The sequence below is a fragment of the Ornithorhynchus anatinus genome, chromosome 12 (genome assembly GCF_004115215.2).
Source record: "Ornithorhynchus anatinus isolate Pmale09 chromosome 12, mOrnAna1.pri.v4, whole genome shotgun sequence".
Taxonomy (NCBI): Eukaryota; Metazoa; Chordata; class Mammalia; order Monotremata; family Ornithorhynchidae; genus Ornithorhynchus; species Ornithorhynchus anatinus.
The window spans coordinates 36,062,554-36,089,941 of NC_041739.1; the positions used below are offsets into that span (position 1 = coordinate 36,062,554).

At 42.7% G+C, this 27,388-nt stretch overlaps 1 protein-coding gene across 1 annotated transcript in view; it reads right to left on the minus strand.

The window, feature by feature from the left end:
• Positions 1-4,139: 4,139 nt before the first annotated feature.
• LOC100075062 (glutamyl aminopeptidase) overlaps positions 4,140-27,388 on the minus strand; it is a 76,761-nt gene continuing 53,512 nt past the window's right edge. The window contains exons 11-20 of the mRNA XM_001506563.5: positions 24,137-24,216; positions 22,216-22,346; positions 22,038-22,093; positions 11,907-12,057; positions 10,523-10,596; positions 9,639-9,740; positions 9,373-9,543; positions 7,644-7,784; positions 6,134-6,212; positions 4,140-5,130 (exon numbers count right to left, since the gene is read on the minus strand). Of these exons, the coding sequence (XP_001506613.3) occupies positions 4,993-5,130; positions 6,134-6,212; positions 7,644-7,784; positions 9,373-9,543; positions 9,639-9,740; positions 10,523-10,596; positions 11,907-12,057; positions 22,038-22,093; positions 22,216-22,346; positions 24,137-24,216 (1,123 nt within the window). The 3' untranslated portion in view covers positions 4,140-4,992. The remainder of the gene's footprint in view (positions 5,131-6,133; positions 6,213-7,643; positions 7,785-9,372; positions 9,544-9,638; positions 9,741-10,522; positions 10,597-11,906; positions 12,058-22,037; positions 22,094-22,215; positions 22,347-24,136; positions 24,217-27,388) is intronic.

Here is a 27,388-nt window from a genome sequence, read left to right on the forward strand (position 1 = left end):
CTCAGTCTTGCAGATGAGGAAACGGAGGCACAGAGAATTTGTGACATGCCCAAAATGACAGAGCAGAAAAGTGGCCAAGCCAAGATTAGAATGCAGGTCCTCTGACTTTTAGTCCTGTGCTTTTCTCCATTAGGTTACACTTCTCAATAAATGAGATCAGTGCAGGACCCCGCAGATCAGTGGCCTGGCTATGCCCTGGGTCTCCACGGTTCACCCTCTGCCCAACAACTTCATCCTTTGTCCTGATTACCCTGCCTCACACTTCTCCCTACCTCCTTTGTTAAATTGTATTATTTTAATGTGTTAAGGGATTTACTGCTTTTGGAAAAAATAAACTGTCTTTTGTTTTTCTGGGATTAGCGACAAAACAACCCCTGGTCCATGGGCTAGTCACAGCTCTGCCTGATGATTCCCAGCTATATGATATCAAAACTTGAGCTATCTTTAGCAGTAAGTGACAGTCTTGCCAAGTTGTACCAAAACATACACAGCTCTTGTCTCATGCTGATCAAAGAGGATGAGGCTGTTTCCAATGTAATTAGTTCTAAGCGTGGTCCCACCCATATCAGTGGCCATTCTGCCAACCCACTTAAAAGGTTGCAGCAAAATTCAGAAAATATTTTTTTCTAAAGTGCTTCTTTTGGCACTCCCTTTTTCAGCCTGAATTTTCTGGGTTACTCTTAATCACCAAAGCTGCAGAAACAGGCACAGTCTGGACTAAGGCTCATCTGTTTGCTCTGGAAGGGAGACTGGTAGAAAGAGCACAGGGTGGCCTAGTTGATAGAGCACAGGCCTGGGAGTCAGAAGGAACTGAGTTCTAATCCCGGCTCCGCCACTTGTCTGCTGTGTGACCGTGGGCAAATCACTTAACTTCTCTGTGCTTCAGCTACCTCATCTGTTAAATGGGGATTAAGACTGAGCCCCATGTGGGACAGGGACAGTGTCCAACCCAATTTGCTTGATTCTATCTCATGCTAAGTCCAGTGCCTGGCACATATTAAGTGCTTAACAAATAATAATAAAATTATCATTATTATTAATTACTAGCACACCCTTGGGAGTCAGGGCTCCCCTGGGTTCTAATCCCAGTTCTGCCACTTGTCTGCTGTGTGACTTTGGGCGAGTTACTTCACTTTCCTGTGTTTCGGTTTACTCATCTGTAAAATGGGAATCCGATACCTGTCCTCCCTCCTACTTAGACTGTGGGCCCCATGTGGGACAGAGATCGGGTCTGACCTGATGATCTTGTATCCACCTCAGGGTTTAGTACAGAGCTTGGAACATAATAAGTGCTAAACAAATACCACAACCGTTATCGTCATCACCAACGTCGTCATCAACATTATCATCATCAACCTTCCCCCACCGCCCGTCCACCTTTGGTACTTTACCAACCCTGACCTGAGGTGTACCCAGACAAATTGCAGATTGGGATTGGATAATATATGTTGTGATGCATTTTGGTTCGAGTGTGGGTTTGGATAAAGTTAGTGCCGTACTGAATGAGTGAATGATAGAGGAGATTCTGGGACTGTGCAGATCTGTTCTGAGAAAACCCTTTCCCTCCTCCCCCACCCCACCATTCCTCCCTTCTTCCCCCTTCTCCATCCATCCCTTGTCCTCTGCTCCAACCTGCCTCCCCAACCTCCTCCCCGAAGAGCACCGTACTGTCACGAGGGGAGGTAGAATAGACGGGTAGTGCCATTAATCATGTAGGCTTCTGCCTACATAGACTAGAAACTTACAGTACTTTATGTCACAGCCATTCTCGCCCCTTCCTTGCAGACTCCTGCCTTTTTCTGCCCTGAATTAGCCCAAAAGACTGTTTTTCTGGTGCCTACCTGTACGAATTTCCGGTCTTGCCAGATAAAGAACTAACTCTGCGGGCTTGAGAAGGGTGTGGGTGGATGGCCAGTGGGTGTGAGGGGTATATAAATGGAACATGCAGTACCCCTGCAGGTCTCTAACAATAATGATAATCGTAATTATTATTATGGTAGTGGTTAAGCACTTACTATGTGCTAGGCACTGTTCTAAGTGCCAGACTAGATACAGGTTAATCAGGTTGGGCACAGTCTCTCCCAGTCATACTCTTAATCCCCATTTTTATAGATGAGATAACCGAGGCTCAGAGAAGTTGTGACTTGTCCAAGGTCACACAGCAGTCATGCGGTGGAGCCGGGAGTAGAACGCAGGTCTTTCTGACTCCCAGGCCCGTGCTATCCATTAAGCCACACTGCTTTACACCGTCTGCAACAGCCAGTGTTATAGTTTTCAGCCGTATGAACTATAAATCAGCCTCTTTTTCTCTCTCTCCGTTAAATTTTTCCTGAAGACCACCAGAGGGGGCCGGTACCTAGCAAACCTAACCCTTTTCTTCCAAAAAAAGGTTTAATAAAGGTTCATTTTCAGAGATGGCATACGCTAGGAATTTGCTAGAATACACCGGGCTGAGGTTTCTCAAATGCTTTGCTAAAAGTCAGCTTACTGAACAAGCTTACTTCTTTATGAAATATGAGAAACCCAGATGTTAAGGAAAAGAAACACAGGTGGTTAGGATTTGAAACATAGGCAGGGTAAAAAAAAACCAACACTACCAAAGTACCAAATTTCCACTGGTTTAAGGTCAGCACTGCTCTCGCCTCTAACTCTGCCCTGACTGAGGTAAAATAAATAGGCGGTTGAATTGCTGCCGTTTACCGAATCATTGTTGAATCCAAAGTCCATGTGCTTGTATTATTTCCTTTTCTGCAGTCAACTGGAGAAGCAACATAGCCTAGTGGATAGAGCATGGTCCTGGAAATCAGAAGGACCTGGATTCTAATTCCACCTCCACCACTTGTCTGTTGTGTGACCTTGGGCAAGTCACTTAACTTCTCTGTGTCTCAGTTACTTATGGAGATCGTATTGTAAACGCCAAGTGGGAAAATGGACTGTGTCCCACCTGATTAGCTTGCATCTAACCCAGTGCTGGTACAGTGGTTGGTACATAGCATATGCTTTACAAATACCATAAAAAAATTGGCCAAGGCTCGACTTGTTCTGCTCATTATAACTCTGTTATAATGTACTCTCCCAAGTTGCTTAATACAATGCTCTGCGCACAGCAAATACTCAATAATTATGATTAATTATTGATTTCATTTCACCAGTCTGTCAATCAATCAATGATATTTATTGAGTGCTTACTTTGTGCAGTACACTGTACTAAGCACTTGGGAGAATACAATAGAGTTGGCAGAGACAATCCCTGTCTACAGGAACTTTAAAATGAGGAGTCTAGTTCTTCACCTATGGAAGTGAAGAAATCTTATGCTCCAAATCATGACACTTAAATGATCTCGGAGCCAAGTTGCTATTTATAGAGATACCACAGCCTAGTAGAGAGAGCATGGGCTCAGGCATCAAGGGTCTTGGGTTTTAATCCCAGTTCTGCCACTTGTCTGATGCGTGAACTTGCGCAAGTCATGTAACTTTTCTGGGCCTCACTTTTTCCATTTATAAAATGGGGATTTAAATATCTGTTCTCCCTTTTCCTTAGACAGAGAACCTCACGAGGGATAGGGACTGCGTCTGACTTGATTATGGGCAGGGAACATGTCTACCCACCTCCTTGCATTGAACTCAGTGCTCCGCATGCAGTAAGTGCTCAATAAATACCAGTGATCGATTATCTTCTTTCTTCTCCAGCTCTTAGTACAGTGTTTGGCACAGAGTAAGTGCTAACAAGTTGCACAGTTATTATTTATTGCAATGGGATATTCTTGCCTTTTTATCCCACTGGGCAGCTTCCCACTCTGTAGTTTCATGGGTCTGCAATTCACTGAGTTGAAAATATCAATCTATGAATCAATCATTGGTATTTACTGAGGGTATACTGATTGAGAAGGGCAAAGTGCTTGGGGGAGTATGAAAGAAGGAAGAACTTTATGCCCTGCCTTCAAGAAGCTTAACAATTTCAATATGAATTTCCTCCTCAGGTCACACTTAGCAACGAGGAGTAAGATGGGAAGCAGAGTGATAGATAAGACAGATGAGAAATGGGTAGAGCTTGGAAATAGATGATGTTTACTAACTGCTAAACTCTGTAGAATCAGCTGGGGAAACGTGTGGTGAAAGAAATAACTCTGCAAAGCAGATTTTACAAAGGAAAATTTTCAAATTTATTTGAAAAAGGAAGGGAGAGTTATCTTGTTGATTTTATGAAAGCAAAGAAAAGTTAGCCCATTGCTCTGGCTAATTCATACAATCGCTGAGTAAGACTTAAACTCCTGTTACTCTGACAGGATTTAAAGTAGTAAAACAAATATGAATAAAATGATATTAGGCTTGAAGAATTCTGAATAATAAAATAAAGATTAAGGTGATGATATTGGTCCTTCAAGTACTGGTATTTAAATTTTAAAAATCAATCAAGAGAGAAGATTAAGAGGTGTTTCTTGGGTACTAGGAAAGTAAAGCTAAAATCAAAATGTTATATTTTCACAGGTTTAAGATATAAGGAACGATATTGAAAGCCCACTGAAATGAAATTATCATATTCCCTTCCCTTGGAAAGGATTTTCTCTAAAGTACACTTAGATGGGATCCCTGAGTGTATTAAATACTCTGGTGGGTATCTTTTATGCATAAACAAAGAGGAACAGGTTTAAAGCTTTTTGAGTGAGGAGCAAACAAACACAAACCATCTAGCAAACAAGAGTATTTGTGCTTCTAACTCTCCTCACACAGAACTTGCAAGTCAAACTCCCAAATATTTTAAAAAGAACAACAAATTCATCCAACTGAAGTATGTGAAGGGAGCTTGATTTATTTCTATGCTGAATGGGTTGTAAATTCAAATGGAAGGGAGAGGCCAAAGGGTGGCAAACTAGAGCCCAGGGTGATTTCCTTGTGTTTCCAATCATTTTGGAAGTCCCACTCATCTGAATTTACACCTCCTTCCAAAGAGGGGCCTATGAGCAACTATTTTGGCTTTACCCACTGGAAAATTTAAGAAGGCAGCCATGCGTCTATCTCATCTCTGTGTTGTTTCAGCCACTCTATATTGTTTTTCACTGTTTCAAGAGTTTGCTTTCTAGGGGATTCTCCTGCCCCAGCTTCTGGGTATTTCTTGAAGAAGCTCTCCATCTGAAAGAGAAGGGGAAGAATGAAATGAAACCATCTGCAAAGCTAGGTGAATGGTGGTTAATGAGTAGATCCACAAAGTTGACTGGGGAAGCCAGAGATTCGAACATGGATTGGCTCTTATTTGGTTACAGGAACATGGAAGTCAGAAGGACCTACGTTCTAATCCTGACTCCGCCACTTGTCTGCTGTGTGACCTTGAGCAATTCATTTCACTTTTCTGTGCCTTAGTTGCCGTCATTTGTAAAACTGCGATATGAACGTGAGCCCCATCTGGGACATGGATTGTGACCAACCTGATTAGCTTATCTACCTTAGTGCTTAGTTCAGGGTCTGATACATTAGTAAGCACTTAAAAAATACCATAAGAAGGAGGTTCGGCTCTTTGTTAAATGTGTTCTTCCATGCTGATTGAAACAGAAATCTTAGGACCATAGAAGAGTTGGTAGCTTGCTGGGTAGCCTGCTCAAACCCTGTGTTGACTCTTTATCTCCCATGCTTTCCCCCTTGGTTATTCTTCTTGTCCTTCATAAGAAAGCAGCATGGTGTAGTGGATAAAGCATGGGCCTGGCAGTCAGAGGTCATGCGTTCTAATCCTGGCTGTGCCATTTGTCTGCTATGTGGCTTGGGGCAAGTCATTTAACTTCTCTGTGCCTCAGTTACCTCATCTCTAAAATGGGGATTAAGACTGTGAGCCCAGTGGGGGAAAGGGACTGTGTCCAACTCTGATTTCCATGTATCCACCCAAGTACTTAGGACAGTGCCTGGCACATAGTAAATGCTTAACAGATTCAACGACAACAACAGTAATAATAATTATTATTACCTAAAGTAGCTTAGAGGCATCTGAGACTGTGGTAGGACACCGAGCCTGTGAGCGCAGAACTATTTTTAGTTCCAGGGTGCTCAGCTGGGCAACAGCGGTATGGGCAGAGGGGTCGATGTCAATGTTCTTTCTCCCTTTCCTCCCCTGGCTCCGACCACCGGGGAGGTTTCAGTTTCCTACCTGCCAGAGCTGGACTTCGGTGTTGAATGGTTCTGCTATGGTTATTATGCGGCCCAAGTTTCTGTCGTTGAGCGTATATCTGAAAAGAGAGTCACATGAGTGATTTTCCTTCACTTTATCTGTCCTCTAAAGTGTTAAAGTGGGATAATTCAACATTGTGGTTTCAGCTAAAAACTTTGTGGCACTAACAAAAGGAAGTAATCAGTCTTAGAGGGCTTTAACTAGTGAGGGGACTTAGGACACGCTGTGAAACTCAAGGAAGCTGATACATCTCCAATGAAAATAGATGGGGCTGCCGCTAGAGGACACAAAATGCTTCACAGAGATGTTAGAGAGGGCAGGGGCTGGAAAGAACCATGGCGGAAGCTTCCTGATTGGCCCATGATGCTAGTCTCGTCTGTAAATTCTTTGTGATTTTGGATGGGGGCTATCTACTCTATTGTAGAGTACTCCCCCAAGCACTTCATACAGTGCTTTACACATGGTAAACAATGAATAAACATCCCTGATCGACTGATTGATTACCGTTATTACAAATTTCTTACAACTTCAGTATGGTTTGGGTAATGGACTGACTATGTAGAAGCAGCATGGCTTAGTGGAAAGAGCACGGGCTTGGGAGTCAGAAGTCGTGGGTTCTAATCCCATCTCTGCCACTTGTCAGCTGTGTGAGTTTGGGCAAGTCACATAACTTCTCTGTGCCTCAGGTACCTCATCTGTAAAGTGGGGATTAAGACTGTGAGCCCCAAGTGGGACAACCTGATAACCTTGTATCTACCCCAAGAATAGTGCTTGGCACACAGTAAGCACTTAACAAATACCATTATTATTATTATTGAGAAGGTGCTTGCCAAACACACTTGGCCTTTCAACTTGGCATTTGGGCTCTTAGCTATTGTGAGTGTTGTCAGAGTACACAAAAGAAGATGGTGTTTTTCCCTTTTTTAAAAAAGCAGGGAAATGCATGCAAGAATGCATGTTCCCACCAACATTTGGGATAGACTGTGACTACAGAATTAGAGAACGTTCTTTCTAGAACATTCACCTGTCTAGATCCAGAGTGACAGGGTGCTGGAATGAACAGTTGTGCATATGAGCATAACATCAGATACGGTGAGTACTATAATGCATGATTTCCTTAATGTGAGGCTCTTAAGAAACTCAACCCCCACATTAGAGGAGATCTGGAGAGAACAGCCTGAATCAATCAATGGTATTTATTAAATGCTTATTGTGTACAGAGCACTGTACTAAGCGCTTGGGAGAGTACAGTGTAACAGATTTGGTAGACCCGTTTCTTGCCTACAAGGAGCTTACAGGTTCTCATGAGAAATACTTAATATTTGCAAGTGAGTTTTTTTGACAAGTGGAGTGTAGCTACCCCAGTGTGTAAAACAGTGATTGACATTGTAAGTGCTTAACAAATATAATAAAAAGAATATAATAATAATAGATGTTAACAAGAGCTCAGCAAGACACCAAGCTCAGATTGGAGTCCTCCTTGTCTCACCTTTTGACCAGGTAGTCCCAATTGAGTCGCACCCAATCCCAAGCCATAACCTTGCCGTAGGTGTTATATGAGATATACCGAATGACTGTAAACACATCTTGACTTTTAATAATGCTGGTGTCGGTGAGGTAATCCAGGTACCTGGAAGAAGTCAAAGAGAAATCATTTGCAAAATGGGCATTTACATTCACCTTGTACTTAAAGCCCTCGGAGAGAGAAGATGATTCTGTCTTTTGCCAGTGATACAGTCCTCAAGTGACGTCACCATGACCTTCAGAGACACGCTAGTTTTGTTTGAGATTCCTGTTGGGAGGTATTGCTGCTTTGGGACTGGGGAAGTTGCAGTAGCCCCCTGGGAAGAGCAGAAGAATTGGAGTCAGAAGAGCTGGATTCTAATCCTACTCTGACACTGGCTTGGTGCTTTACCTTGGACAGGTCACTTATCCTCTCTGGCATCCGTTCCCTTATATGTGTAAAATGGAGACAAGGTACCTCTCCCTTGTACTTAGACAGGGACTGCATTCAACCTGAGTAACGTGTATCCATCCCAGTGCTTAGAACAGTGTTGGACACATAATAAATGCTTAACAATGCTCCACAAATCCCATTTAAAAAAGTACCTGCATTCCCATCTAGATTGTGAGCACCATGTAAAATACTCACTGTCCCTCATTATGTTGTATCTACCCCAATGCTTGGCAATAAGCATTATTATTTTTATTATTGTTCTTCGTATTTACTCTAGAACCCTAGGCCCCGAATGCTCTGCCTGTTGACTTCCTGCCATGGCCTCTTCCCACTCCAATCCACCTCCACAACCTTAGAGCAGCCATTTATTTGGTCTGGAGTGATCTCCAGAGGTGGTGGGGGACAGAGCCATGAGCGACACAGCTCTGGAGCATCTGGAATGCTCCAACGCTATGTTGCTGTGATACCCAGATGTTATAGCTTCTCTTTATCCCTCCATCACACATCTATCCTAAGCCCCATTCTCAGCACCATTTGGGTTCTCAGAGCAGGCTGAGAATTCCAGAAAGAGAGGAAATGAGCAAGTATGAACAGAGAGGGGAAAAAGGGGAGTCTCTCCCTGGTCAGAGGATGGCCATTTCCTCTGGCTGAACAATAAAAGAAAAAGAAACTGATTCTTGGTGGAGAAAGTGGCAGTCATCTTCATGCTGCTTGAGAAGCTGCATGGCCTAATGGATAGAGCATGGCCCTGGGAATCTGAAGGATGTGGGTTCTAATCCTGGCTCCTGCCACTTGTCTGCTGCATGGCCTTGGGCAAATCACTTAATTTCTCTGTGCCTCATTTCCCTCATCTGTAAAATGGGGATTAAGACTTTGAACCCTATGTGGGACAGGGACTGTGTCCAACCCAATTGCCAGTGCATAGTAGCGTGGCTCAGTGGAAAGAGCCCGGGCTTGGGAGTCAGAGGTCATGGGTTCTAATAACGGCTCTGCAGCTTGTCAGCTGTGTGTGGGCAAGTCACTTAACTTCTCTGGGCCTCAGTTACCTCATCTGTAAAATGGGGATTAAAACTGTGAGCCCCACGTGGGACAACCCGATCACCTTGTATTCCTCCAGTGCTTAGAACAGTGCTTTGCACATAGTAAGCGCTTAACAAATACCACCATTATTATTCCTGTGCCTGGCATACAGTAAGCACTTAACAAATAGCCCAATTATTTCTACTATTACTTAGAAAGCACAATTTAAACCTCCAACCACCTTGACAAAAGGGTAACATTCTTCACTGATGCTAGCCCATAAAGCAGCTTTTCTTTTTCTTGAGCTAATGTAGTTTGCTTGTATTTCTCAAGCATGTAGTTCCAGGATGTTTCATTGCCACTATTCTGCATGCCATAACGATAAACCAGGAGCCGGAGATTTACGGGTTGGCTGAGAAAGCAAACAAACAAACAAAAAAGACCTGTTAGAATTCCTCTGTTTTATCAGGCCCAGTCTTCAAGGAATAGAAAGCTGTGAACCTTTACCTTATACCTGTGAGCCACTTCTCAAATAAGCTAGAAGCATTTTGCAAAGCTTCTTCATCGCCCATCTTGCATGCGAGGCCTAGGACTGATGCCCGAAGGAGCCTTAAAAGGAGAAGAGAAAACAGACTTCCGTCATGATAATAATAATTATGGTATTGATTGAGCATTTACTGTGTGCCAGGACCTGTACTAAGCAATGGGGTGGATACAAGCAAATCAGGTTGGACACAGTCCCTGTTCCACATGGGGCTCACAATCTCAATCCCCATTTGCAGATGAGGTAACCGAGGCCCAGAGAAGTGAAGTGATTTGCCCAAGGTCACACAGCAGGCAAGTGACGGAGCTGGGATTAGAATCCAGATCCTTTGACTCCTATACCCATGTTCTTTCCACTAGGCCACGCTGCTTGGTAGATCAGGGACCTAATCCATGACATTACCCACACCTTCAAGTTAGACCAAAAAAATAGAGACCCCCTTAATGGGAATTATGCTCTTTTGGGACCTCATAAAGGGGCTAGCTCTAAATAGACATCTAAGGGTCAGGAGAGAACTGTTATTTCCATATTGAACCAGTTCAGGAAAAAAAACAACCCACCAGCCCAAATCTACCCTTCAAAACAACAAGAGAGAGAAAAGGTTCTCCAGAAAAGCTAGGCTTTTTATGACAGGGCGGTGAGGCTGGGAAGGAAGTAAGTCTTTCGGAACAACCTTCAAAGTCACTGAAGAGCCCACTCCAGGTGATTGAAAGTAAAATGGGGATGCTCCAATTACACCTCTTCTAAGCCACAGAGGGGGACAGATCATTGTTTTCGCTTTTTGGCATCTTGGCTTCTCGGATGGAGACTCTGATCCAGTGTTAATTAAAGAAAGACAAGGACTAACTTATTCAGATGTGATCCTCTATCTTCCCATCCCAGGCGGTCGGCAATGGGTTTCACTTGCTCCTTGAAGTATTTCTGAAATGAAAGCACCATTTTGAAATGAGCAACTTACCACTTGATAAGAATGATTATATTTGCTAAGTGTTTATTGTGTGCCAAGCACTGGGGAAGATACAAGATAATCAGGCTGGACACAGTCTCTGTCCCACATGGGGCACTCAGTCTAAAGGGGAGGGAGAACAGATATTAAATCCCCATTTTACAGATGAGAAAACTGAAGCACCAAGAGGCTAGGTGATTTGCCCAAGGTCATACAGCAGGCAGAGGTGGGAATCGAACCCAAGATTCTGGCCTCCTAGTCCTGTGCTTTTTCCACTTGGCCATACTGCCTTGCTGCTTCTTAGTAAATTTGTTCTTAGTATACTTCTGACCTCTGTCTTTCCAAGGATGCTTAGATATGAATGGATTTCTGTTTGAAAGCTTCTAGAGCTCTTTTGGAAGAAAAATGATTCATAAATAATGGCTCTGTTAGAGCCAATCTTATAATAATAATAACGATTATGGTATTTAAGTGCTTACTATGTGCCAGGCACTGTACTGAGTGCTGGGATGGATACAAGCAAATCGGGTTGGACACAGTCCCTGTCTCATGTGAGGCTCATCTCTTTGTAGGCAGGTATAGCGTCTATCAACTCTGTTGTATTATACTTTTTCATGTGTTTAATTCAGTACTCTGCACACAGTATCTACCCGTAATTTATTTATTGATATTAATGTCTGACTCCCCCTCTAGACTATAAGCTTGTTGTGGGCAGAGAATGTGTCTGTTATATTATTGTATTGTACTCTCTCAAGTGCTTAATACAGTGCTCTGCACCCAGTCATTGCTCAGTAAATACGATTGACTATGTGCTGAATAACAATATTTATGCAATTAAGTGCTTACTAAGTACAAGGCACTGTACTGAGCACTGGGGTGATATATACATGCAACTGGTATTGAATCCCCATTTTGCAGATGAAGGAACTGAGGCAATTGAGGAATTAAGTGACTTGCTCAAGATCACATAGCAAGTAAGTGGCAGAGTTAGGTTTAGAAGTTAGGTCCTAAAAAGATGTAGAAGTTCCCATGGGACTTGCTAGATCTTCTCTTTCTCTCCTCCTTCACTCTGCCCTTCCTTGGGTGGCAATCATTTGTTGTCATGATACCTGCTGCAAACATTCTGCAACTGCACAATGACCACTTGACTAAGAAACATCACTAACCCTCCACTTCTTTTTAGCTTTAGAGGCCATCCGCAGCCCACAGACTCCCAGAAAACCCACTAAGTTCTTCAGATTTCAGCTTCATTTCCCATTAAATCACATATCATCAGTGTCATCACCTCCAGCCGGGGATAGACATCTTTGTCATCTTCTAGCATGCTGGTGAGGTAGGATATCGAAGCAATGACTCTGTGCCAGGGTAAATAATCTTCTTCACTCTGCAGATATTTAGTCAGGTTGAGAGCAACACTGTAACTCAAAAGTTTACCCCTGAAGAATGAAAAGCAAAGCGATTATTAATACTATTGTTATTATTATTATTATTTACTATGTGCCAAGCGCTGTACTAAATACTGGGGTTAGATACAAGAAAATCAGGTCCTACATGGGGCTCACAGACCAGGTAGGAGGGAGAATCCCATTTTGCAGATGAGGAATAGGGAAATTAAGTGATTTGCCCAAGGTCACAGCAGGTATGTGGCAGATCTGGGAATAGAGCCCAGGTTCTCCGACTTCCAGGCCCATGGTGTTTCTAATAAGGCCACTTTGCTTCCCTATTAGAACAAGCTTGGGGTCTAATCCCAGCTCTACCACTTGCCTTCTGTGCGACCTTGGGCAAGTCACTTAACTTCTCTGTGCCTCAGTTACCTTATCTGTCAAATGGGGATGAAGACTATGAGCCCTTTGTGGGACAACCTGATTACCCTGTATCTACCCCAGTGCTTAGAACAGTGTTTGGCACATAATAAGTGTTTAACAAATACCATTATTCTTATTATTAATAATAAAATGGGGATTAAGACTGAGGACTGTGGGAAATGGACTGTGTCCAATCTGATTACACTCACTCCCTCGGTGAACTCATCCGCTCTCACGGCTTTGACTACCATCTCTACGCAGATGACACGCAGATCTACATCTCCGCCCCTGTCCTCTCCCCCTCCCTTCAGGCTCGCATCTCCTCCAGCCTCCGGGACGTCTCCACCTGGATGTCGGCCCGCCACCTAAAACTCAACATGAGCAAGACTGAGCTCATCTTCCCTCCCAAACCCGGTCCTCTCCCAGACTTCTCTATCACCGTGGATGGCACGACCATCCTTCCCGTCTCTCAGGCCCGCGATCTCGGTGTCATCCTTGACTCGTCCCTCTCGTTCACCCCACACATCCTATCCGTTACCGAGACCCGCCGGTTTCACCTCTACAATATCGCCAAGATCCGCCCTTTCCTCTCCACCCAAACGGCTACCTTACTATTACGGGCTCTCGTTATATCCCGGCTAGACTACCGTGTCGGCCTTCTCTCTGACCTCCCTTCCTCCTCTCTCGCCCCGCTCCGGTCTATTCTTCACTCCGCTGCCCGGCTCATCTTCCTGCAGAAACGATCTGGGCATGTCACTCCCCTTCTTAAACAACTCCAGTGGTTGCCTATCGACCTCCGCTCCAAACAAAAACTCCTCACTCTAGGCTTCAAGGCTCTCCATCACCTTGCCCCTTCCTACCTCTCCTCCCTTCTCTCTTTCTACCGCCCACCCCGCACGCTCCGCTCCTCTGCCGCCCACCTCCTCGCCGTCCCTCGGTCTCGCCTATCCTGCCGTCGACCCCTGGGTCACGTCCTCCCGCGGTCCTGGAACGCCCTCCCTCCTCACCTCCGCCAAACTGATTCTCTTTCCCTCTTCAAAACCTTACTTAAAAATCACCTCCTCCAAGAGGCCTTCCCAGACTGAGCTCCTCTTCCCCCTCTACTCCCTCTGCCATTCCCCCTTTACCTCTCCGCAGCTAAAGCCTCATTTTCCCCTTTTCCCTCTGCTCCTCCACCTCTCCCTTCCCCTCCCCACAGCACTGTACCCGTCCACTCAACTGTATATATTTTCGTTACCCTATTTATTTTGTTAATGAATTGTACATCGCCTTGATTCTATTTAGTTGCCATTGTTTTTATGAGATGTTCTTCCCCTTGACGCTGTTTAGCGCCATTGTTCTTGTCTGTCCGTCTCCCCCGATTAGACTGTAAGCCCGTCAAACGGCAGGGACTGTCTCTATCTGTTGCCGACTTGTTCATCCCAAGCGCTTAGTACAGTGCTCTGCACATAGTAAGCGCTCAATAAATACTATTGAATGAATGATTACTTTGTATCTAGCCCAGTGCTTAGAAGAGTGCCTGGCACATAGTAAGCTCTTAACAAATACCATTAAAACAAATCAGTTTTCATTTGGTGGAATATGCCCATTGTGGAGAAATACTGCATGTCCTAGAAATCCTGGTTCCTTTCATCAGTAATTATAGGAAAATGTTCAGCAAAGACATTTATTGAGTGTAGCTCAGTATCCTGTCTGGATGGCTGCAAAACTGTCAAATCCTTTTAGGCTAACGATGATATATTAGACTAGCGTGCATTCATCAGTGAGGAGGAAACAGAGAACTTAGCAAATGCCCTTTAAAAGAAATCACTCTAACCAAATCTTGTGATGAATGAAAAGGACTTTCTCTACTGTATTGTGATGAGTGAAGAATATTAGCAAAGAAAATAACAATGAAAACATATTTACAACCACTGACAATGGTTTATAAAAGTTGCAATGAGTATCTTCAGTATCAGTAGATTATAGGTTTTTATGATTTTGTCTCATTTATCCTAGTTCCTCTCACAATTTCCCTTTCTCCAGGTCATTTAAAGAAACAGGAAAATGCCCCTAAAAAGCATGAAGAAAATTGATTTAGAAAAATTAAGATTTTTGTTACCAAATGGACTTGAGGTTGACCTACGAGTTTGGGTTAAATTAAGTTGATATAGCAATATTTGTGCGATTATCTCTCGGTATCTCCACTTTTGCCTGATTTTGGAGTTTGGAAAGGTTGGTCTTGTCTTATGCTGTAGAGTCGTTTCCGACCCATAGCGACATCATGGACACATCTCTCCCAGAATGCCCCGCTCTCCATTTGCAATCATTCTGGTGGTGGATCCACAGAGTTTTCTTGGTAAAATACGAAAGTGGTTTACCATTGCTGCTTTCTGTGCAGTAAACTTGAGTCTCCACCCTCGACTCTCTCCCATGCCGCTGCTGCCCAGCATGGGTGAGTTTTGACAGTTGTAAATATCGTTATCCTGGGATTTTCTTTTTCCCTGTTCTGTGGGTGGTCGACTCTTTTACTTATTCCTTGTGGTAGCCATTCTTCCTGTTCTAATATTGAGTTCTCACTTTAGGATATGGAGGGTTTTAAGTTCTGGATTGATGCTGGGATCCAATACTCTCAGCTAAGTCAGGTTGTCATAACATGGCAGTGTGCGCCTATGGATACCCGTAATATAGTATGTGTTCACTGAGCCATTTGGTGTACTTTGCAAAGGCTGGAAATCAGAATTATTACTGAAGAATTATTTAATAATAATTATGGTACTTGTTAGGCACTTGCTATGTGCCAAGCACTGCTCCAAGCTCTGTGGTAGATACAAGTTAATCGGATTGGACACAGTCCCTGTCCAACATGGGGTTTACAGCCTTAATCCCCATTTTATAGGTAAGGCAAATGAGGCACAGAGAAGTTAAGTGATTTGCCCAAGGTCACACAATGGGCAAGTGACAGAGCCAGAATTAGAATCCAGGTCTTGCTGACTCCCAGGCCCATGGTGTATTCACTAAGCCATGCTCCTTCTTTGCCAAGCAGACACTGTATGGAAATCATTCAAACAAAAGTGAAAATAAATGCCTGAATTTTGAAATGCATCAGATTGAAACTTAATTTCTACCCCAATGTAAAATCTCCCCAATCACCATGTGAGTGATATATTTTAAACCTAAACAATTCTATACCTTGAGGCAGCTTTGACATTGAATTAATTACCAAAAAAACCCATTTAAGCAAACATTAATGACCCTATGAGATCCAGTGCTTTATTAGGGCTCAATGACTATCCACTGAACGGAGACCATTGAATTCTCCTAAGAAAGGCCAAGCATTCTTCTAGAGGTTCCTCTGAGGTGAAAGTAGATGGATAATTTGGCCCCAGAAATTTTGAAGCTTTCTGATCAGTACTCTTTGGAATACAGAGTTTCAGAAAATGATGTTTTCCTCAATAGGAAATTAATCAAAAATCTTTTGAAGCATAATCCTTTTCAAAAACAATATCCAGAACCTTCTCCGACACCAAATCCAAGGGCAGAATGGCTCAGGATGTTTTTTCTTGCTTTTTGGAAGGGCTTAAGTCTCTTGACTGTTAGCTCACTGTGGGCAGGGAACAAATCTACCAACTCTGTTGTATTATATTCTCTTAAGCATTTAGTACAGTGCTCTGCATACAGTAAGTGCTCAATAAATATGACTGATTGATTAGGTCTAGCATAATTTATTTATTTCTACTAATGTCTGCCTCCCCCTCTAGTCTGAAAGTTTGTTGTGGGCAGGGAATATTTCCGTTTATTGTTATATCGTGCTCTCCCAAGTGCTTAGTACAGTGCCCTGCACACAGTAAGCACTCAATGAATATGACTGAATGAATGGAAGTAAAAGCAGAGGGATGTTTTTGCCCCAGAAATTTTGAACCTTGCTGATAAATACCCTTTGAAATATGCAATTTTAAAAAATGAAGTTTTCCTCACTGGGAAATCACTGAAAATTTTTTAGATGTATAATCCTTTTCAAAAACAATATCCAGAACCTTCCACAGACACCTAATCTAGGATCAGAATGGATCAGGATATTTCCTCATGTTATTTGGTAGGGCCTAGGTGTCTTGTTTAGAAGCTCACTAAGGGCAGGAAACCTATCTACCAACTCTGTTGTATTGCATTGCATTGCAACTCTCTCAAGCACTTAGTATAGTGGTCTGCAAACAGTAAGTACTCAATAAATATGATTGACTGATTGATTGATTGATTAGCCCTAACATAACAAAATAATAGCTGAGGATTGAGGGGCCTCAGGTCTGATTAGACTGATTGTAGTTTATAAAGGAAATGGGTGCTCCAATGAATCTCTGCCATAAGAAAGGTATTGTGTTCAATTCGATTTTTTCAGCCTGAAGAAAGTTTGTTCTACTTTTAAGTGGGAAAGACTAGGTTTGGCCTTGCTTTTGGTAACTTCTAAGGATATTTTCTGAGACATTTTTGTCATCTTGGTTCCCCAACCACTTTAACAAGATGCAATTAGAAGAATTAAATACTTGGTTCATCTTTCAGCCTTATTCACAGTTTCTTACTTTAAACAGCTTTAAGTGGGTTCAGATATGGGGATAGTATTAGGCCCCATAGAGCTGATATTCTGAACTATTATGGGGCAGGGGAGCAAATAGCATAGTTTTGCAGATGAAGAATCCCCTCAATCTAATCTAATTTTATCATAGACCCGTGACAGTCCTGATAGATGGGGAAGCTACTCCTATGACACTGTGGCCTTATCTCCACCCTTTCTTAAGTAGCTGAAAAGTTATTATTAAACAGCTCTTCCCCTTCTCTTTTGAGAAGAGAAGAGAAAATGAGCTGACTTTGCAGCAGGAAGACTTAGCTACCCATGAGGGACTGCTTCATTCTTGCGTGGGAATATTGATCAGTTTGGGAGGTTGTGAAAATCTTTCCTGGAGATCTTTGAAGAGAACCCACATTCATCTGTCTGCGATAGGTGTGGAGGTTGAGGCGAGACCAAATGACCTCTGAAGGTCTAGTCTGACATTAAGATTTGGGAAAAAAACCCCCAAAAACCTCTAAGAATTATCTGGGTGGGGCATCAAAATCAAAATTGGACATTACTACTAAGAATTATTATTATTACTATTAATAATGATTGTGGCATCTGTTAAGTGCTTACTATGTGCCAAGCACTTTACTACGCTCTGGGGTAGATACAAGATTATCAGGTCCTATAGGGGGCTCACTGTCTAAGTTGGAGGGAGAACAGGTACCGAATCCCCACTTTGCAGATGAAGGAACTGAGGCACAGAGAAGTGAAGTGCCTTGCCTAAGGTCACACAGCAAATATATGGAGGAGCTGGGATTAGAACCCAGGTCCACATGATTAAAGTTGTTGTCCCAAGGCTCAAATGTGCCTGCCTCTGGGTGAATCGATTAATCAATCCATATGTACTGTCGTTCAGAGCACTCTACTAAGCACTCAAGAAAGTACAATAGGTCCTTGGCATAACTAGGCCCCAGAGCGGTGTATGAGGACAGTGGTCGTGGGAGGGAACCTTAGGCTGGAGAAGAAACTGTAATCCTCCTTTGGATGTCCTTATTAATCAACAGTATTTATTGAGCTCTTACTATATGGAGAACACTGTACTTAGCACTTGTGAGAGTTCAATGCAACAGAGTTGGTAGCCACGTTCCCTGCCCGCAAGGAACTTACAGCCTAGAAAGCTATAGTCTATATAAATCAGTCAATCAGTCAAAAAATCAGTGGTACTTAATGAGCACTTACCGTGGGCAGAGCAATGTCCTAAGTGTTTGGGAGAATACAATAAAACAGCGATGGTAGACACAGTGCTTGCCCACTTGGAGATTTCAGTCTAGACAGCTGTCAACTTTATGTCTTTAGTATTATGATTGCCCTTTACCCTCCCTACTGTGCATAGAGGAGAATTGACCTCAGCAATTTAGAGTAGCAATAATAATAATTGTATTTGTTAAGTGCTTACTATGTGCAAAGCACGGTTCTAAGCACTGGGGTAGATATGAGGTAATCAGGTTGGACACAGTCCCTGTCCCATATGGGATTCACAATCTTAATAAGAAGCAGCATGGTGTAATGGATAGAGCAGGGGTCTGGGAGTCAGATGGTCATGGGTTCCAATTCTGGCTCCACCACTTGTCTGCTGTGTGACCTTGGGCAAGTCACTTCACTTCTCTGGGCCTCAGTTACCTCATCTGTAAAAAATGGGAATTAAAAGTGAGCCCAATTTGGGACAGGGACCTGTGTCCAACCTGATTAATCCGTATCTACCCCAGCACTTAGAACAGTGCTCGGCACATAGTAAGCATAAACAAGTTCTATAATTATTATATTAATCCCCATTTTACAGAGTACCTGAGGTACAGAGAAGTGAAGTGACTTGCCCAAGGTCACACAGCAGACAAGTGACGGAGCCGGGATTAGAACCCACATCCACCGACTCCCAAGACTGTCATCTTGCCAGTAGGTCATGCTGTCAAAGGTATTCAATAATAATACTGTTGGTATTTGTGAAGCGCCTACTGTGTGCAGAGCACTGTTCTAAGCACTGGGGTAGATACAGGGTCATCAGGTTGTCCCAGGTGAGGCTCACAATCTTAATGCCCATTTTACAGATGAGGTAACTGAGGCACAGAGAAGTTAAGTGGTTTGCCCACAGTCACACAGCTGACAAGTGACATACAGGATTCGAACCCATGACTGAGTGCTGACTGTATGCAGACCACTGTACTAAGTGCTTGGGAGAGTACGATACAAAAGAGTTGGTAGATATGATCCTAAATGGAACAGCATACACTTTCTGGTTTTATTTTCCATCTTCCTATTCCATATGACCCTGTACCCGATCTAGTATAAATATTAATGGAGAATCTGATACCGTATTTTCAAACTTCAGTCTTTTTTTTTCCTTTGAGTGTTGAACCTTTGGAAACCGGGGACCTGCATTTTCTCTCTGGGTCCTCGACGTGACAGGCAAGATGGGAAATGTAACTTGTCCTGTCTGTTGCTGTCACTACTTCCCTTCTACGGTGGTGGAATAGCTCAGTGAGATGAGAGGCAGAAAACTAACGCCCTCCTTTAGGGCCTCCAGACTCAGTCTTCTTCAAGGCTTGGGTTTTCTGAACACCAGCATCACTCAGCCCTTTAAAATGTTATGGGGCTATGACCAAGGAGCTGAGTAAATGGAGGAAAAATCTTTCCATTTGCCTCAATGTGCTTCTTTATACACAGCTACTCAGCTAAAGCCTCCCAAGAGCTCTTCAGCTTTATCCCAAAGCAAAAAGAACTATCTGCATTGTGTCGGAGCCAGAGTTAAAGTACTGAGGTTATTATTGTGCCTTGTTATTTCAAATGGCCAAGATAATAAACTTGGAAAAAGATTATTGAAGATGCACAGGGGATGCTTTTCAAAGAAAGTTCTGAAGGGGTTTTATTACACGCTCAAGATGTGCATTACCCTAGAACAGTTCTGAAGGAGGTAGTCTATTATCTGAGGAGGAGATCTAAATTGTACAGGCAGAAGAATCTTTCTGAATAGATTTACATCTCAGGAATCAGCTCGAGGAGCCCTCTGCCAGTCAGGTAAAAAAAGAAATCAGATTCTCCCAGGGCCTTAGCTATTCTCTGGAGATTGCTGAGTCACTATAGAAAACCCTTTCAGTTTATTGCGGTTCTTCCTCCAACTCCCCTATCAGTGCCATCTAAGCACTTAACACTCCTTAGCACATATGCTCATGTCTTTAATACTTCCTCTTATCTGTAATAATAATAATAATAGAAATGGTACCTGTTACGCACTTATGACGTACCCAGCACCTTTCTAAGCACTGGTGTAGATACAGGTTAATCAGGCTGGACACGGTCCCTGTTCCACATGGGGCTCACACTCTTAATCCCCATTTTATAGATGAGGTAACTGAGGCCCAGAGAAGTAAAATGACTTGCCCAAGGTCCAGCAGACAAGTAGCGGAGCCAGGATTAGAACCCGGGGACTTCTGACTTCCAGGCCCGATGGTCTATCCACTAAGGCACACTGCTTCTGTAATATAATTTAGGGTCTGTCTCCCCAGATTGCTAGTTCCTTGATGGCAAAGATCATATACATTAATTATATTGCACTCTTCCAAGTGCTTAGTACCATGCTTTGCACACAGTAGGTGCTCAATAAATATTTTTGATGGATTGATTTGGTAACCGGTCCTGGGAAGATCACTGTTTGTTTTAATAGAAGTAATAGTAGAAATAATTTTAGTAATGGAAGTAGAATTGGTAGTAATGGGAAGAGGCCTTCCCAGACAGAGCTTGCCCTTTTCCCTCTGTTCCCTCTGCTGCCTCTCTGTCCCCCCTTCACCTCCCCTCAGCTAAGCCCCCTTTTCCCCCCTTTCCCTCTGTTCCTCTCCCTCTCCCTTCCCCTCCCCTCAGCACTGTGCTGGTCCGCTCATTTGTATATATTTTTATTACCCTATTTATTTTGTTAATGAGAAGTACATCCCCTTGACTCCATTTATTGCTAATTGTTTTAATGAGATGTACATCCCCTTGATTCCATTTATTGCTATTGTTTTTGTCTGTCTCCCCCGATTAGACCGCAAGCCCGTCAATGGGCAGGGATTGTCTCTATCTGTTGCTGAATTGTACATTCCAAGCGCTTAGTACAGTGCTCTGCACATAGTTAGTGCTCAATAAATACTAGTGAATGAATGAATGAATTATTTCCTAAGTACAGCACACTATCGTAAGCACTTTGGAAAATGCAACAGAAAGAAAAGACATCACAAGGAGGTTATATCTTATGGGGAAGATAGACAGAGAAAACATTTACAAATACCGGGAGCCGGAGTAAGAAGACAGATCAGTTAGGGAGTGGGACAAATATGCAAAGGTGAAAGAATCGAATGTACAAATTAAATGCCTAGGTTCGAGAAGCAGCGTGGCTCAGTGGAAAGAGCACGGGCTTTAGAGTCAGAGGTCATGAGTTCGAATCCCGGCTCGGTCACTTGTCAGCTGTGTGACTGTGGGCAAGTCACTTCACTTCTCTGGGCCTCATCTGTAAAATGGGGATTAAGACTGTGAGCCCCACGTGGGACAACCTGATTCCCCTATGTCTACCCCAGCGCTTAGAACAGTGCTCGGCACATAGTAAGCGCTTAACAAATACCAACATTATTATTAAAGGTGGGAATAAATACATATGTGTTGGGGTGGCTTCCCGGTAGATATGATTTGTTATGATTTGGGAAGCAGCATGACGTAGTGAATACAGTACAGGCCTAAGAGTCAGAAGGACCTGGGTTCTAGACCTGACTTCACCACATGTCTGCTGTGTGACCTTAGGCAAGTCACTTCACTTCACTATGTTTCAGTTCCCTCATCTGTAAAAAGGGGATTAAGACTGTGAGCCCCATATACTATACTAAGCAGTTGGGAGAGTATGATGTTACAGATTGGTAGACATGTTACCTGCCCATAAGGAATTTACAGTCTAGATAGAATTATACACATACTGGATAGGGCCCTTTTAAATGATAAGCAGGGAAAATGTACATTATTAGGAATTATTTGAAGCATGCTAAATTTATCAAACACCTACCTTGCCAGAGCAAAGGCATCATCAACAAAACTCGCTCTGTCACTAGGAGTGAACTCCTGGAGGGAAGATGACAGGGGGAGGAAAGAAAGAAATGGTGATTATGGGTAAAATAAAACCACAAAAATAGTAAATTTCCCCCTCCCAGAAACCCAAATAAAACACTGAGGCAACAGCTTACCTTGTGGTTATTCGAGAGATTTCTTGCTAATGCATCCCAAGCTGAATTTTCATAATTGACACGATAAAACCCTATATGATTTGGGTTTATCTTCAGAAAATCACTTATACCAGGGGGTCCCAAAGAGATTCCTGCCATAGCAAACAAACACTAATAAGAAAGAGCTTTGACTGTTTTGTACCCAGAGAAAAAAGGGAATCCATATGGGAAGATAAATGTTAGTGCAAGAAGTCGATTTTGGTCAGAATCCAAAGCCCCACAGCCCAATTCTTATTAGATTGCCTAATTGTAAAATAATAGCAGAATGGGTAAGTTGAAAGAGAATTACTTCATATAATTGGGCATTCTGAATACTGTACTCTAGATTTCCTCTGAACATAAGCTGTCAAGCAAATAGTATAATTCAGCAATTGTAAGTCTTCCATTAAAAGACAAAAGAGCTTAAAAGAGGGGTATCCTTTCTTTGTTGGAATAATCCACATAATTTACAGGGACATTTGTTGAACCACAGAAAGAATATTCCTTGGGCAGCCTCGGGTGGGGAGAAAATGAATGTACCTAAATAAACATGATGTGTATTAGCTACTGCTTGCGAGGATCATCTCTCAAGCCGATTTCTGATGCCGATTTGTACATTCCAAGCGCTTAGTACAGTGCTCTGCATATAGTAAGCGCTCAATAAATACTATTGAATGAATGAATCATCAGGGCAAAGCAGATACCTTCCAAACTGGGTCAAGGAGACCCATTCAGAAATCGAGTTCCAAATCACAGATTTTTTTCCTGGTCAGTATGGCATCTTTTATTTTTATTGGCCAGGTCATGTTCTTCTTCTTTCTTTTTAGAGCAAACGATATCCACGTCCTTGCTCTTTTGGCAATGTCTATGCATTTTTCCTTTTATAAAGTTGGGAATGTGGTTGAGTTGACACAATGATTTGTTGAAACCTACCTTTCCAACTTTGTTCTTCTGTGAGCCTCTTGAAGGGTCTCACCTGTGTATTCTTTTCCAGCACTTAGTACAGTGCTCTGCACACAATAAGTACTTAATATACACTAGTACTACTATCATTACTAGTATAGAGTTTATAGCCTGGAAACACTTCCTTAAGTGCCAGAGAGGCCACTTTCATTCATTCAGTGGTATTTATTGAGCGCTTACTGTGAGCAAAGTGCGTAGTAAGCACTTATATCTATCAATCATATCTACTGAGCACTTACTGTATGCAAACCAGTGTACTAAACTGCTTGGTGGGCATGTTCCCTGCTCACAAGGAGTTTATAGTCTAGAGGGTTCAAGATTTTCATTAGCTGCCTGGCAATTCAACTCGGCCATTTTGTTTTTGGCCGAAAACAAAAATAAAGAAAATGTACCAATAAGAAACATGGGTAGATTTTATTTTTATGCTCATTTTTTCATGTCAGTTCTTGCACTGGTGGGGTTTTCATTTGTTTTCCCTACTGCACATGCTCTGCAGGATTTCCTCTAGAATCCCCTTCCCTCCTCAGGATCACCATGACTTTGACCCATTACACTTGATCACCCACGATCTGAGGCAACAAAGAAAAGAGCCAAGCAAAATGTTTCATCCCCTTGACTCTTCCTTTAGTGGTTGCAAGCCCATGCTCCCATGGCAACAATAGTTACTCCTTTGTCACGGTGGAAATAGGATGGGTTGAACAAGGTAGCCAGTCTGGTGGAAGACAGAAGTACAAATGAAACAAATCCCTCCCATCCTCCATCCATTTCTAACCTTGTACCATCACTAGGAATGCCAAAGGGATCTTCCACAAATAAAAATAATCCCCCCATACTCTCTGAGCTTAGGGATGCTGGTGCGAGAGAGGGAGGTTTGGATTTCATTGATACTTTTGTCACTTTTCTTTCCAAACTAACAATTAAACCATCACACGAAGTTTACCTGAATTTTCTGTCCTATTGTAGAGTACTGTATCTGTTGTGCCACTAGTACTCCATTTAATTGGGATGTTCCATGTGTATCTGAAAATTTAAGAAGATCTAGAGTTGTCATAACCAGAAAGAGAGCAGGTTTAAAAAGCAGATGCAAATGGAAAGTATATTAAGGGCTTATATGGCTTAACTCAATCACTGAATCAATTCAATTTTGTAATTATGCTAGGTTATTATTATTATTAATAATAACGATGATGATAAAATCATTGTGCTATTTAGTAAACCCTTACTATGTACCAGAACATCAGTAGATATATGCAGATTACACCCAGTCCCTGTTCCACATTTTAAGGAGAGAAGATACCCATTAATACCCATTTTACAGATGAGGAAACTGAGGCAAAGACAGCAAGTGACTTGTCTAAGGTCACACAGCATAAAGTGGCAGAATCAGGATTAGAACCCAGATTTCCTGACTCCCAGGCCTGTGGTCTTTCCATGAGGCCATATCCTGATTTAGCAAATGACTTCTTGCAAGATGAAGAGCAAGCTCTTTAACTGCCCTTGACTGACAGAGGATTGATGAGATGATATAACACTGTCTTGTGTTTTGGGGAAGAAAACACAAAAAAATTCCAAAGAAGAAGGCATTAAAATATATATAGGCTTGCAGTTATAAGTTTTAGTTATAAGGGGGCTTCCTCTTAGTAGCATGGAAGCTTTACAAAATCTGACAGCTCTTGGGGGAGGTTGATGTGAGAGGGGACTCCTCTTGCCCAGTTGGATTTGCTGCCATCAAGCCATCGGATGGGCTCCAGGAAAACCCTAATTTGCAGTCGATCTCATCACTGAGGATTTGGGGTAGGAATGTAACGAGCACCGGATTACTCTGGTTGCCCAAATGAGACTAAGGTGAACCTTCTGCCCTAGATGTTTACCCAGACAAAATGAATTAAAGGCAGGCCTTGTAGCAGATGAAAAAAGCAAACAAGTCACACTGAACAAACTGGAGTTGGAGTTTTGAGGGAACAGGGAATAATATTAATAATAATAATGGTATGTGTTAAGCACTTACATAAGCCAGGGACTGTACTAAGTGCTGAGGTGGATACAAGCAAACCACGTAGGATACAGTCCCTGTCCCATATGGGGCTTACAATCTGACACCCCATTTTGCAGATGAGGTAACTGAGGCACAGAGAAGTAAAGGGACTTGCCCAATGTCTCACGGCAGACAAGTGGCAGGCCCGGCATTAGAACCTATGATCTTCTGGCTCCCAGGCCCTCGTTCTAAGACAGCAGACTAGTTTGATTTGTAGATGTTGTGAATGCTTCTGTGAGAGACTCCTAAAAACGGCATCCAGCCCAGCCAGAGGGTAGTTAAAGCCTATGAGGACAGATCCCAAGAAGACTGGTCTATAAAATATTTATTGAGTGCTTATAAAATATTTATTGAGTGCAGAGCACTGTACTAAGCACTTGGGAGAGTACAACGATAAACAGACACATTTCCGCCCATAATAAGCTTAAAGACTAGAATGGGGAGTCTCTAATATAAATTAGAGATATGTGCATAAGTGATATGGGGCTGGGAGGTGGGATGAACAAAGAGAGCAAGTCAGGGTGACACAGAGGGGAGTGGGAGGAGAGGAAAGGGGGGCCTCTTGGAGGAGATGTGGCCTCAATAAGGCTTTGAAGGGGGGAGAGTATTTGCAGAGTTTATTTATTTATATTAACGAATGATACTTACTGTAAGCAGAGCACTGTCCAGTTCAATAGAATTGGTAGACATGATGCCTACCCACAAGAAGCTTACAATCAAGAGGAAGGAACAGACATTAAAATAAATTACAGAAAGGGGAAATTGCAGAGTGAAAGCATAAGTGCTGTGGGGCTGAGGGTGCGGTGAATTACAAGCATTTAAGCGGTACAGATCTGAGTGCATAAGTGATGCAGAGAGGAGGGTGGGTAGGGGAAATGAGGGCTTAGTCAGGGAAGGCTTCTTGGAGGTGTTGTGAATTTAATAAAGCTTCGAAGGTGGGGAGAGTGGTGGTCTGTCAAATATGAAGAGGGAGGGAGTTCCAGGCTAGAGAAAGGATAGGGCAAGGGGAAGATAGACAATATCGAGGTACAGAGAGTAGATTGGTGTTGGAGGAGAGAAGTTGGGGTTGGATCGTAATAGGAAATCAGTCCGCTAAGATGGGAGGGGGAGAGCTGATTAAGTGCCTCAAAGTCAACAATTAAGAGTTTCTGTTTGATGTGGAAGTGGATGAACAATGCTTGGGGTTTTTTGAGAAGTCAATATGGACTGACCTCTTTTTTTTTTAGAAAAACAATCCAGGCAGTAAAATGAAGTATGGACTAGAGAAGAGAAAGACAGAAGGCAGGGAGGTCAGTGAGGAAGCTGATACAGTAGTCAAAGCAGGATAGGCTAAGTGCTTGGATTTTCATGGTGGCAGTTTGGTTGGGGAGGAAAGGGTGGATTCTAGAAATATGAAGGTAGAACCAACAGGATTTGAATCTGTGGGTCGAATGAGAGAAGTAAGTTGAGGATAATGTCAAGTTTATAAGCTTGTGAGACAGGGAGGATAGTGGTATTGTTTACAGTGATAGGAAAATCAGTGGGAAGACAGGGTCTGGGAGGGAAGATGAGTTCTGTTTTGGACATAAATCTGAGGTGTCGGTGGACACACAAGTAGAAATGTTCTGAAGGCAGGAGGGAATGTGATTCTACAGAGGAGGAGAGAGGTCAGGGCTGGAGAGGTAGATATGGGAATCATCCTTGTATAGATGGTATTTGAAGCCATGGGAATGAACGAGTTCTCCAAGAGTGTAGATGGAGAATAGAAGGGGATCCAGTCCTTATTTCACGTGCAAGTTAAATTTCCTGTCAAGGCACCTGCAGCCTCTTCAGTGTCCCAGATTTCTGGATGGGGTCTTGAAGAAGAAAGTATTAAGAGGAACTGAAGAATAGTGGGTCCTGCCTTTTCTGGAAGAGAGATAACAGACCCAGGACTGAGAGTCAGGAGTCAATGGGCTTTAGCTTCAGCTCTGCTACTGATCTACTGTTCAACAATGGGCAAGTCACTTAACCTCTCTGGGCCTCAGTTTCTTCATCTGTAAGGTGGGTATAGAAAAACCTGTCTTTCCCTATTAACCAGACAGAGATATTGTGAGGAGAAAAATCAGATATTTTACATGAAAGTGTTTTGGGAAAAAAAACCACTCTAGAATTCAAGAAAATATTACAATTAAAATA